Source organism: Ursus arctos, unplaced genomic scaffold, assembly GCF_023065955.2.
Source record: "Ursus arctos isolate Adak ecotype North America unplaced genomic scaffold, UrsArc2.0 scaffold_13, whole genome shotgun sequence".
Taxonomy (NCBI): domain Eukaryota; kingdom Metazoa; phylum Chordata; class Mammalia; order Carnivora; family Ursidae; genus Ursus; species Ursus arctos.
Window position 1 is genome coordinate 31590128 of NW_026622797.1, and position 13921 is coordinate 31604048.

Genomic DNA, 13921 nt, shown 5'->3' on the forward strand with positions numbered 1-13921 from the left:
ATGTACTTTTAAGAAAGGAGAAAGTAGGTGCTGTTTTATTCTGGAAAAACAGAATCTCTCAAGGTCAAGATAGGAAGCTGACACACAGAGTTCTGATGCCACACACCTTACTAACTTCCTCAAGCAGCTATCCCATAAACCTACATGGACATGGTGTGCAAAGATGGGCTTTGGCCCACTAGGCATCTACCAGAAATAACAGCTAGCAGCAGCACATCTGGATACATAATTCAAGCACTGATGGTAAAAGCACATATGTTCAGACTATTAGTCCAAAATGTAGAATAATTTTCTTCAATTTTACACATTAGAAATTCTAAATTATTCTTTATCCCGCAATTCTTCAGCAACGAATTCGAATATTAGGGCCTAAAATTCAGTTCTTTTGTCATAACAACTATATAACATTTTAAGAATTTGTTTCTTTTAACTTATAAATTTTAAAACTTTATGGAAATTAGGTAAATCAGACTATTCATGAATTATAATTTTCAACATCTTCGCAAGTTAGTTTTACTTCATTGTATGTACTTAAAATTCCTTATCAATGCTTTAATAATTAAATTTATTTTCTTTAAAAATTCTGCTTTCCATTAAGTCAGACTAGCTCTGCCTCAATTATTTTGAACAATGAGATTTTAATATTCCTGCATCGGCATATACACACAAATGGTTTATTACAGTTTTAGGAAATGTAGTTCCCTGGTCAATTCTAAAAGCAGGAATATATTATTTGAATAAGTAGTTTATAAAATGTGACACAAAGACAAATTATACTATTTACTGATACTGTTGGACTAAACTAATCCTGAGGCATTCTTGTCAAAACAAATCTAATGAAGTGAAACGCTGACAAAAATTCTCTGTATTGAACATTCTATCTGAACACTATATATGGAGTATTAGCTCATTTACTGACTAAACTTCAATGAAAATATTCCATACATACATTTAAATATTTAGATTTCTTATAAAAGTAGATAAAACTATAATCAAAAGCAACAGTACAAAATACACATAAAAGATTAAAAGCAAGCATAACAAACAGATTATATGAGGACAGAATGCTATTCTCCATTTCCCATTTTTGTAATGTTTTGTTTAAATTTTGGAAAAGTATATATATTTTTAAGCAACAGTCTCTGTATCAAGAAAAGAATTACAAGGGCAGTGGCCTTTCTTAAAATGACAAATCAACACCCTTGGGCTCATAGTCATACTAAAGCTGGCAAGATTTCACATTCCTCAGCACACAATGGATCTTTCATCAATACTGGAAACCGCCTTTGTGAGAATATTTGCTAAGAATGGATGGAATTCTCAATGTTGCAAGCACCCATTGAATTATTTAAAAGAACAATGAATGAATGACTAATTAGAAATGTTTCTTGAGATCAGGGATATTTATATTCCAAAAGAAAAACCCTAAATCCAGCATTTTCTCCAGAGCAGTTAGGAAGAACAGATTAAGTTTGTTAACTATGGGCACTGGTTCCCAAATGCTTTGCTATCAAAACTGTTAGAGTTGCCATTTTCTTGACCAACTAATAATTTTAAGGCCTTCTTGACTCATAAATATTGTTCGCATGTTTGTTGATATGTACTTTGCTCCACAAAAGAAAACTTAACCAACAATGAAATGAAACTTGATCCTCAATGTCTCCCTAAACCCAAAAAGAGAAACACTTTTTTTTGTTGTTTTTCTGTTTTTTTTTAATTATTTATTTAAGTAAGCTCTGTGTCCAACAGCGGGCTCGAATGCATGACCCCGAGATCAAGAGTCACATGCTCTTCAGACTGTGCCAGCCAGGCACCCCAGGAGATGTACCTCTGAATGGGTAACTATAAAACTATATAAAGACAATATAATATTAAGTAAAAAAAAAAAAAAAAGTATGTCTCAAAAATTCATATACGTGATAAGTTTAAAAGCACTTAAAATACATATACTTCAGGAGAATGTAAGGAAATTATAATAAACACTGACTTCAGGATGATGGTTAGCTTAAATGAAGGATGGCCATGGGATGGATTCACGAAAAGGACAATAGAGCTAAGATTATTACCAGTGTCCTAGCTTTTGTTTCGTGCATTTTGTTTTGTGTTTTTTGTTTGGTGGCAGATTCCCAGATGATTATGATACCATTTTAAAACAGAGATGGATGGATGGCCAACAGATGATAGATAAGGTAAAATAAGCATGACCCAATGAGGAGTGTGTTATGAACCAAAAATCCCTAAACCTGAAATAAAATGACATGAAATGATCCAACATATGAAAATAAAAATTCTTTACAGCATGTAGATTAACCCAAACTGCAATCTCTGGATCAACTCAAAAGTCATTCACCCAGAGTTTGTAATTTTCTTCTCTACTTCACTAAACACTTTCAATTATGCTGCACAAAGTAACCTGTGAGACCTTCTACCATCACCAATGGACCTTCTGCTGAGAGAATAGTACCTAAACAGAAAGGGGGGGGGGGGAGTAGCACAGAGGAAAATGCTGCTGTCTCACCCACGGACTCTCTGGAATGAGGCTGACAATGCCCAAAGCCTCTGAATAGGCAATTGGTGATTTTTATCCATATTGTCAATACTTACTAAATGCCAAGTATATATCAAATGTCATGAAAAGCACTAGAATCCCTCAGATTTAGGATTAGGACAGTCCTAGCAGATACTTCAGTTCAGCCTATCACATTCCAGACAGCCCAGAATCAACATATCCTCAGGTCAAAGAATTGAGATAGTGCAGTAACAGTGGAAAACAGTATGGAGGTTCCTCAAAAAATTAAAAATAGAAATACCATATGATCCAATAATTCCATTACTGAGTATTTACCCAAAAACAAAACTGCTAATTTCAAAAAGACATATGCACCATTATGTTTACTACAGCATTATTTACAATAGCCCAAATATGGAAGCAACCCAAGTGTCCATCAATAGACAAATGGGTAAGGAAGATGTGGTATATATACAACAGAATATTCCACAACCATAAAAAAGGATGAGATCATGCCATTTGAAACAACATGGATAGACTACAGGGTATTATGCTAAGTGAAATAAGTCAGACAGAGAAAGACAAATACCATATGATTCTACTCATAAGTGGAATCTTAAAAACAAAATAAAACAAATGAATAAACAAACAAAAAGCAGAATCAGACCTATGAATACAGAGACCAAAATGATGGCTGCAGTAAGGGAGAGTGGTGGGGGGTTGGGCAAAATGGGTGAAGGGGAGTGGGAGATACAGGCTTCCCATCATGGGATGAATAAGTCATGAGAGGGGCGTATGGGTGGCTCAGTCAGTTAAGTGACTGACTCTTGGTTTCGGCTCAGGTCATGATCTCATGGGTCATGAGATCGAGCCCCGCATCAGGCTCCCTGCTCAGCAGAGAGTCTGCTTGAGATTCTCTCTCTCTGCCCCTCCCCCCAAGTGCATGCTCTCTCTCCGTGCTTGCTTGCGCGCTCTCTCTCTCTCCCACTCTTTCTCTAAAGTGGATAAATAAATCTTAAAAAAAAAAAGTCATGGGAATAAAAGTTACCGCATAAAGAACGCAGTCAGTGATACTGTAATACTGATGTATTGGGTAAGATGGGAGCTACACTTGTGGTGAACACAGCATAATGTATAAACTTGTCAAATCACTATGTTGTACACCTGAAACTAATGGAACACTGATGTCAACCATACTCAAAAAAAAAAAAATCAAGATAACTTTCAGGTATTTTCTTTGGCTGTTTACCTATACACGCGGATGCTGAAGCAGCTCATTTATTAAGCAAGGGTATAACGCTCCCCAAAGTGAAAAGATTTCAAATCTCTATTACAAGAATTGGGGATGGGGAAGAGATTATTTCTTCTACAGATGAGATTTCACATGGATGTGCTACTGTTTGTTTTACCTGCTATCTCCAAAAGTGAGTTCATGTGCTCTCCTTCTGCCAGCTTCACAAATCCAACCTGATTTCCAAAAGTGTCAATCCCTTGAAAGGGCAGAATCAACTGTTTTCCTTGGAGGATTTCTTCTATGAATGGTTTTAATTCCAAAAGAGCACCAATACCCCTGGTAAGAGATAATATAATTTTCAGTAACATATTAAGTAATAAAAGATGTAAAACCAAACCAATTATCAGTTTCAGAGAGATAAATTTTGATATTTGTTCTAATTAAAGCTCAAAAATAACTTCAAAATCTAATCCATATGATTAAAATAAAGCTAATATTAATTTTTTAAAATTTTTATTTATTTTTTTATTATGTTCCATTACCCAATATATAGTACATCATTTGTTTTCGAAGTAGTGTTCAACGATTCATTAGTTGTGTATAACACCCAGTGCTCAACACCACACACGCCCTCCTTAATGCCCATCACCCAGTTACTCCGTCACCCCAACCCCCTCCCTTCTGTAACCCTCAGTTTGGTTCCCGAGTCCAGAGTCTCTCATGGTTTGTCTCCCTATCTGATTTTTAAACAAAAACTACGGAAGAAGTGAAATAAATCTTTACCTAATTATAATTTATATTATATTAAAGACATGAAAGAAAACACTATTTTATAGTTTACCAAGAAGTTTTTAATCAAGGGAACACTGCACAGGCAATTCAAAAAAATTACTGATACTATATTCCAAAAAACCTAACACCACAAGAGCTTATATTAGGTTCTGTGGAAAGATTATGTGGATTCTTACTAAAAGTACTAATACAGTATTTACTATTTGCAAAGTGCTCTACTAAAACTTAATATTCATTATCTCTTAAACTATAATAGCCTCCGTAATAAGGTAATACTGTAACGGGGATTTAACAAAATACAAGCTTATATTTGCCAATAAGTTTATTTCTGTTTAACCTATGTGATTATAGGACTACTCTGTGTTTCAAATGCTTTATTCTTCTTCATAATAACAAATGTTTACTATACGATGAATTTAAACATTATCAGGTTTGGAATATTTTGAAAATTAGGATAAACTATTTCCATCTTTAAGAGAATTCTGGGGTAGGTAAGTTAGGAGAAAAAAATTAAAATTTCACTAGAGGGCAGCAATTACTCCAAAAAGAAATAGGTACATTCTTACATAATGTAGAGGGCTTTAAAACACTCTTCTGTTGAAACATCCTTAATTTAAACTGTCTTGATCAATGTGATTTCTTCACCAGTAATTATATGTCAAATGTGTGAAAAGAAATTTAGGTATTTTTCTAGCTCTTTCAATTTCTAAATTAGTTTTCATGTAAAGTTTGTAGCTGATTTTATCTATAACTTCATACTGAGTTTCCATTCTCATCTATGCCATAACAAAATGCCCAAAACTTCAAAATACCTTTGGAAAGATCAACATGTCTCATTGTACCTCCAAATCTGCATCCTAAATCCAATCTTTCCTGATTGTATTTATGTTCATCCAAAAAGACGCAGTGCACGTACTTCTACCGTGCTGGGAGTTAGGGCATGTGAAAGTAGAACGGCCACTTCTGGCTCATGGTTCGTAAACTGGGGAATTCAAGATACTCCTTTTAAATGTAACTATATACTAAAGCAGGCCATGCTAAAGGTTAGGGCTTTTTACAGACAGCGAATTCTCTATGCCATTTTTCATTAAAGAAATATAGATGATCTAAACTCAGTCCACTTTCAGTTTTTTTCAGTTCTCTAGGAGCATAAACCAATAAATAAGTCCCAGTGAGATGTCACTGATCACAGAGTAAGAAAGTCATAGTGTTTACTGGTAAGTAGCACTAACTTTCAAATTCTTTTAAGTAGAATATCTTTTCAAGAGTGATTTATGGAAAAGACTTCCTTATGGTAAAATGAGTAAAACAGAACTCTGAAACTAGAGTTCAGACCCAAAGGTGTATTTGAAATTAAGGCAGGGCCGCCATCTTTTCAACTCAGCAGCTGGGTTTGGCCTCACAAATTTCTATGCCTTTCTTCTACGTTGTGAGGGCAAAGGACCAGAGTTGATATCTGAAGAAATTCATGTTTTTGTTTTTGTTTTTAATGTTTTTAGGTAATCTCTACACCCACCATGGGCTTAAACTCGCAACCCTGAGATCAACAGTCGCATGCTCTACTGACTGGCCAGCCAGGCACCCTAAAGAAATTCATGATTTTAAAAAATTGCTTCTGCGTACTCCATACCCAACCCATTGATCAATATATCATTAAACACCTAAATAATGATACTAGATTTTGAAAAGTAAGAACATAGAACAAGGAACTGATATTACAGATGTCAGCACATTATACAGTGTAGGATGAAAGGTAAAATTAAAAGATTAGAGACTTAGAAAATCTTTCATTTGAATAATGTTTTACCGGAAAATCCAACTGGTTTCTCTCTCACTATATAGCTACCCAAAGTGAAGTCATATCTTGATTCTGTTCCTCATTTAAAAGTTAACACTGCTAGGGCACCTGGGTGGCTCAGTCCATTAAGCATCTGACTCTTGATTTCAGCTCAGGTCACCATCTCAGGGTCCTGAGATCAAGCCCCGCGTTGGGCTTCCTGCTCAGTGGGGAGTCTGCTGAAGGATTCTCCCTCTCCCTCTGCCCCTCCCTCCACTCGTATGCTCTCTCTCAAATAAATAAATAAATAAATCTTTTTTAAAAACAAAATAAAATAAAAAATAAAAGTTAACACTGCCACAGACACTTCGCTGGCTTCCCAAACTAGTAGGCAATCTTTACTCCTTTGAAATTCCATTAATACTTTATATCTTATGAAACATACCAGTTTTTACATTTTTCTATTATAGTTATTTGAGTTCATATCATTATCTAGTCAACTTAATCGTATAATCCATGAGCAGAAGAGCCATTCCTGATTCATCTTCCTTTTCCCCAAAGCACTTAGTTCAGTATCTTGCACATGACTGATAATTAATGCTGGTTGAGTTGCAAAACACTATCTTGTCTATATAGCAAACCTCATTTACTTCTTAGATTTTTCATTATAACTTTGTCAAGAATTACTAAACCGCAAATATCTGGTCATCATCTTCTAGTAGAGAGGATATCCCCAGTATCATAAAGTTGCATAAGGATGCCACTTCAAACACAAAGTTAACTTGCTAAACATTTTGTTTTTTCATGAAACTAAAAGTATTTGCAAAAACCTCTGGTAAAACACAGGCCTGAACGACGCAGTGTCACCATGCTCTCTGTAATTCTTCAATGTGTGATGCCATGCCTTAGGGCAAATGCTGCTGCCTAATTCAGGATTGTCCCATGCAATGCAGATAGCTTAGCAACCCTCATTCCTGTCTATCAAATGTCCACAGCGCTCCTCAGTAATTGTGACAACCAAAAATACGTCTCCTGCAAAGAGTCCTAAGTCTCCTGGAGAGGGCAGTCCTACCTCCACTGAGAAATGTAAGCAGTACAATACATTGGAGGCATACCTGCCCTCTCACCCCAACCCCACTGCACACCACGTGTTCATCAGTAGAGGCCACAGAGGCTTCCAATAGGAGGCCATTCATACCTGTGCAGACTGATCTTTCCCTCCTCTCATGCCCTTGTGCTCATCCTCTCCTTCCTGTCTCCACCCCACCCCTTCTCTTTGCGCTTCCCCGTCTTTCATACACACACACCCCATGAAGTAATAGAGAACTGACTAGTTCTGGCCTCTCTGCTGACCAGTATTTGCTTAATTCCTAGGGCTCTTGTTTCCTCATATGTAGAAGAGAGATGGAATTTCTGTGCTGCCTCCCAACACCATTAAAAGAATAAAAGGAAATAATATTTGTATGGGGGATGGAAGCTGAGAGCAGAGGCTGACAAAGGCATGCCGTATGCCATGGCCAAGACCCATTTCTGATGACAGAGAGAAACCTAAACTTACTGATCAATGGTGACTCAATCTTTTCTGATTTAAAAAAGTCTCTGATCAAAACCTTCCTGTATATGTCTTTTGATGAACAGACTACATACCTAACAGGTACGTTCCTAGGAATGGGATCACCGGGGTTTAGAACATGATATGTGCAAATTTACAGATATTTTGAAATAGCTTCCCAGTGTGGCTGTACCAGTGACACTGTCACCAGCAGTGTATGAGCATTCCAGTTGGTCCACACAGTGACGTTCTGATGTATTGCTCACAGAACTACAGAGCAGTATCTCCCAGTTTATTTTCAAAATTTTGTAATTTTTAATAAAATTTGTCTCATGGTATTCAGAAAATAAATAAATAAATAAATAAATAAATAAATAAATAAATAAATAAAATAAAAAAGTCTCTTTGGGGTGTAATTATTCAGTTAATTCAAACCTCATTTCAGGAGTTTGTCCCTTCCCTCTCTCCTCCTTCCCAAGGAATCCAGCACACCCTTCTAGGAGGACTGAGGACCACCTCTGGACTGCTTGCTGTTTGAATCCTCAGAGATTCCCATTTCGGGGGGACAGGTGTGGTCATATCCCTAGGTGCCCTATGTCAGGGGCTTTGTACTTTGTACTGAAGCACGAGAGCTCTGCCAGAGTCTCTGATCAACAAACACGGATGTTCAGCAGTGTCCTCATCCCTTACCCAGCTCCTTCTGATGCACCAATTCTTCCTCAGTTGGACTTCCACATCCACCCACCAGGGCACAAGAAACTTCTGCACCCATCTTTATGTCTTGATAGGCAATGGGGAATTGAAGGAACTACCTCAGGTCCATCTGTTAGAAATCTTCCTCAACTCGACTCTACCATCTATGTGACACCACATTCTTCCAGCATTAGTTGAACAGGAACTTCTCCAAAGAGCTTGAGTATTCCCCAGCTACACACTGAGAACCCTATACCAATGCGAATATCTCTATCATTTCTAATTCTCTGCTCCAGCACTGGTGGGGGCCAGGGTTGGAAAGAACATTCAACCCCAACAGGGGAGCAAGAACATTGTGTCTGGCTTCATGCCTCGCAGACTCCACCCCGCACTGGAAGGGCTCCATACTCGGTCCCACCCTGGACAATAAGACTCAGAGCAGCCACCACCTACAACCCTCCTCAAAGTTTTCTGTGCTTTCACTGACCACACTGAAGTTCTTTTGAATATCTTGCTGGTTCAGTGTCTCCTACTTGCCACCCCTTGCACCAGCTTACCAAGAGAAAAGACTGAGGTCCTCCAAGAAAGAAAGAATTCTGCCTCCAAACTGCCTTTGGACTTGGGACTACATTAACTCTTCCCTGGGTCTCTAGCCTGCCCTGCAAGTTTTGGACTCACCAGCCTCCACAGTCATATGAGCTAACTCCTTAAAACAAATTCTGTACGTAACTATAGATACAGATATGTTGAGATGTCAACACATCTAGATATCCATACAGATATATATATCCTATTGGTTCTGTGTCTCTGGAGATCTCTGACTAATTCACCATTCTAACACACACAGGGCACTACTCTTCTCTCAGTCTTTCACCTTCTCCTTGTTACATCTTCTTTGGCTTCTTTTCCTTTAATAGCATAGGACTATTTATTTTGTCTTCTGACTGGCAAAGTGAACAGCGAAAGTGAGTCAACTAAAAAATCTTCTAGGCCTCTCTGCAATTGCAGGGTGCCCAAGACCTGCTTTTGGGGAGATCAGGGTGGAAGACATCAGAAGACCAATCTCTAGAGACATGAGTGTCTACTGTTTAAAAGACATAGCTACAAGAATCATAATTTGTCTTCATATTTTGAGGTACTAGCTCACCGTTTTCTCCCTTTTCCTCACCCTCTTCCCAATTCAAGCCTTGTTCTTCGTTCCCTCAGGAAACTACATGTCAGGGTAGAAAACAGAAGTAACCTGCAATACATTCTGACTCTGGTTTTCCAAAGAGCTAAAGCTTAAGAGCTTAATCCAGAGAGCTATACAGAAGGTAACATGGAAAGGAGCAATCATACGCACAGACAGAGTATCCCAGAGAACTGGGGGGAAGACCAAGGTTTCTCCACTCCAGGCTGGAAAGCAGCAGCCAATGACTTAGACTCAACCTTTATGGCACAACTCTAGAATTAGGAGTCGGTAGTATATAGGTACTCTATGACTGAGTACGGTAAAACTGTAATTGTCTACTGGCCTAAGGGAATATCTAATAACACCAGCTGCCTGCTGTGTGGCCCTGTACCAGGAGCTCTTACATGTACTGGTAATATTATTTAAGTACCATTTACTTAAAAAGTGGACAATTTGCCCCAAATCAGGCAGCTATTCAGAGATGGTTGTGCCATGGTTCCAGAATCTCTACCAAGAATCCTAACCTAAATGGCCAGCCTCCGGAGTGCTTACACAATTAACATGGGCAAAACAACTGCATAACCAAGGGCTACTATTTGATAACAATAACAGAGTTTAAAAGTCTAGATTAGGAGGAATATTTGTTTTGTTTTGTTTTTTTTAAGATTTTATTTATTTATTAATTTGACAGAGATAGAGACAGCCAGTGAGAGAGGGAACACAAGCAGGGGGAGTGGGAGAGGAAGAAGCAGGCTCATAGCGGAGGAGCCTGATGTGGGGCTCGATCCCACAACGCCGGGATCACGCCCTGAGCCGAAGGCAGACGCTTAACCGCTGTGCCACCCAGGCGCCCCTAGGAGGAATATTTGTATTGCTAATTCTGTACATTGACCATTAACTGCAATAAATTATAACAAAGAATGGTTCCTTAGAATTTCAATCCCTCTGGATTCTGCTATGCTTACTTATATTAAAGTAGTAATTTGGAAAATGATATTCAAGGAAGACGTATTACTCACATGTTTACTTCATCTTCATTTAATAATTGCATCACTAGCAGGGTAATATGAAAGGAGCCATCACTGGTCATTGCTTTGGCTAGTTGCTTATCTTGTTGTATTATTGCATTTTGCAGAATCTTAATTCTTCTTGTAATCTAATCACACACACACACATATACACACAAAACAGAGATTAGGTAAGCAAAATTTCCTTACGGCAACATGTAAATCAAGAAGAAAAATAAGCAACAACCAAAATTAGAACTATGTCAAGATTCTTCAACCAAGCAGTGCTTAATTACCTATTTGTTCTCAAATATCCTGGATAAAATGACTTGGGAAGCTTAATATGATGTATGAGTTTTTAAAAATCATACAATCTTTATCTATCTTAAAAACATCAAGCCTAGCGTAGCAGTGCCTGGGTGGCACAGTTGGTTAAGCACCCAACTCTTGATTTCGGCTCAGGTTGTGATGTCAGAGTCATGAGATCGAGCCCCACATTGGATTCCATGCTCAACATGCGGTCTGCTTGAGATTCTCTCTCCCTCTCCCTCTGCCCGACCCAGTCATGCATGCATGCTCTCTCTCTCTCTCTAAAATAAATAAATCTTAAAAAAAAAAAAAAATCAAGCCTAATACCCTTATATTACAAATTGGGTCACTGTTTGAACCCACTGGTTGACAACCTCTCAGTCCATGCATCTTTTCAGAAACTCGTCCTTGGAATATGCAGTATGACTCATGATAATTACGATCTTTCCTAAAATTAAAAAAAAAAAAAAGTTTTATTCTTGCCACAGAAAGGTCAAACCAGCAGACAACATTCCATTCCTGTTGGAAGTATTATTTATTTGTCCCCAAGTGAATGTGTCTGAGAACCCATTCTTCATGGCCTTTAAAATTTTTTAGGACAGCAATAATCTCAACAGGAGTGACATTGTCATTTTCCCAGATGTGTGAGGAGGGGCACAACCATAGAAAGAGAGTTGCAAAGAAGTCCAAATGCATATGTTAGAAAAACTATTACAGTCTGAATGGAGGTGAGCGCCCTCGTCTCTCATCAGACTGTCCCCCTCTCAGTCCCTGCTCTGAAACAAGCAGGGGGAACGATGCTCTTCCCTCCTCCACTTCCAGCTAGGTCCAATTTCCGTCAACTTCTCCATGTGAAGTTGGAAAATGGTTTGAATGTGAAACAGCAAACTGAGCAATACTCAGAGAAAAGAGGGCACATAGAAGCTCTGAAGCAGCAGAATTCATCAGAGAGAAAAGGGGAAGGAGGGGGGCTGGCAACAGAAGCAGAACCCATTAAAAAACAGCAGAGATAAGAAAAAATGGAATCATGAGCACAGCAGACTGTTCTGATATGAGAGTAGCTGTTTTATCCTGAACAATGTTCCCATTATCTGCAGAATGTGACTGGACAAATCATGAGACGCCGTCCCAGGGTCTGACTTCCCGTGTATCTTTACAATAAATCCGCATCACCCAAAATAATCTCAGCATTTCTCTCCTCCTTGCCATCCGGAAGACAGTGACAGAGGAAATGGTGCTTTCCTGGGAGGAAGTCATGCAGTAACACCTAACATACTATTTTCCAAAGCAAGATGTCACTTCTATGGAACCTAGCAAAAGAATACTGATGGCCTGATAAACAAAGCACTGCTGACGTAACAGTACACAAAGATGGTACAGAGACTTTCCTCTACTCTCTATCAATAAAACTGAATTGTTAATGACTCAAGGACAATGTTCATTTCTTCTAACCTACCCTCTCGCCATGGTGACTAGTAACAATAATAAAAACAATATTTAAAAGCATACCTGAAACTAATAGCACACTGTATGTTAACTATGCTAGAATTAAATTGAAGTAAAAGAAAGAAAAGAACTGGCATAAGGATACATCAGTAAATGTCAGTTCACATTATTCTGAAATGTGTTTTTCACCTAAAATTTATTAGAAATTTTCCAAATCATTTTTTAATAGCCTAGGGTTCCAATATAATTATCTACTCCCTTACTTACAGAAATAAAGTTTTTTTCTCAAAAAAAATAGTTTTTAATTAAGAAAACAAAACAAAAGAACAATATTTAAAGAACTATAGCAGTAACTAACCTCTACGGTGTGATCACTAGGTTCCAGGGACTAACGTGAGCATTTTACACATACCAGTTCAGTGAAGCCTTTGAACACTGCTATGTGGTAGATATGGGTATTAACTCTATTAAAATAAACTGAAAAACAGAAGATTAAAAAAATCTCTTCAAAATCATATACCCAAAACATCAAAGAAACTTAAGGATAAATTACAATACGTGAGAAAAAATGCAACAGATAAAAGGACTTGATTTATTTTCAAGAGGGGACAAATAAATATATATATTTATGTGTATATGAAATGGAATGTTACTCAGACATAAAAAGGGATGAGATCTTGCCATTTGCAAAATACACTGATGGACCTAGAAGGTATTATGCTACGCGAGATAAGTTAGACAGAGAAAGATAAATACCATAAGATTTCACTTATACGTGGAATCTAAAAAACAAAACAAACAAAAACCAGAAACAGACCCACAGATACTGAAAACAAACTCATGGTTATGGGGAGGGGGATGGGCAAAATGGATGAAGGGGAGTGGGAAATACAGGCTCCCTGTTGTGGAATGAGTAAGTCAAGGGGATGAAAGGTACAGCAGAGTGAATATGTCAATGGTATTATAATAGCATTGCATGGTGATAGATGGTAGCTACACTTGTGGGGAGCACAGCATAACATATAGACTATGTTGTACAACTGAAACGAATGTAACACTGTGTGTCAACTATACTTCAGTTAAAAAAAAAGTCGTATCTCTAAACAATATAATTACATCTCCAAATCTTAGCCAGTACAAATGGTAATTCTGGTTTAACTGAACATGAGAACTCTGTGTTATAAACAGAATGATGCAAATTGAGGGTGCTGGACTTGGCTCAGAGATTCTGGATTTTAACCCCAAGTCTACCACAGGTGTGCATCCACCCAAGTCACCTAGTCTCACTGTGTCTTGGCTTCTTCAGTTGTAAAATAGGAATAATAGAATCTGCATTGCCAAGCTTACAGTGTTGTGTTATAGATCAAAGTAGATAAGCTACATGAAAATACTTTGTAAGCTCTACACCACTTGCCTAATATAAGGTATGGT

At 37.7% G+C, this 13921-nt stretch overlaps 1 protein-coding gene across 2 annotated transcripts in view; it reads right to left on the bottom strand.

The window, feature by feature from the left end:
* Positions 1-13921, bottom strand: part of AKAP7 (A-kinase anchoring protein 7) — a 138608-nt gene that overhangs the window by 96510 nt on the left and 28177 nt on the right. For both annotated transcript variants that reach the window (XM_044386332.3, XM_048225935.2), the window contains exons 4-5: positions 10748-10884; positions 3919-4079 (exon numbers count right to left, since the gene is read on the bottom strand). In XM_044386332.3, coding sequence (XP_044242267.3) covers positions 3919-4079; positions 10748-10884 — 298 coding nt within the window. The remainder of the gene's footprint in view (positions 1-3918; positions 4080-10747; positions 10885-13921) is intronic.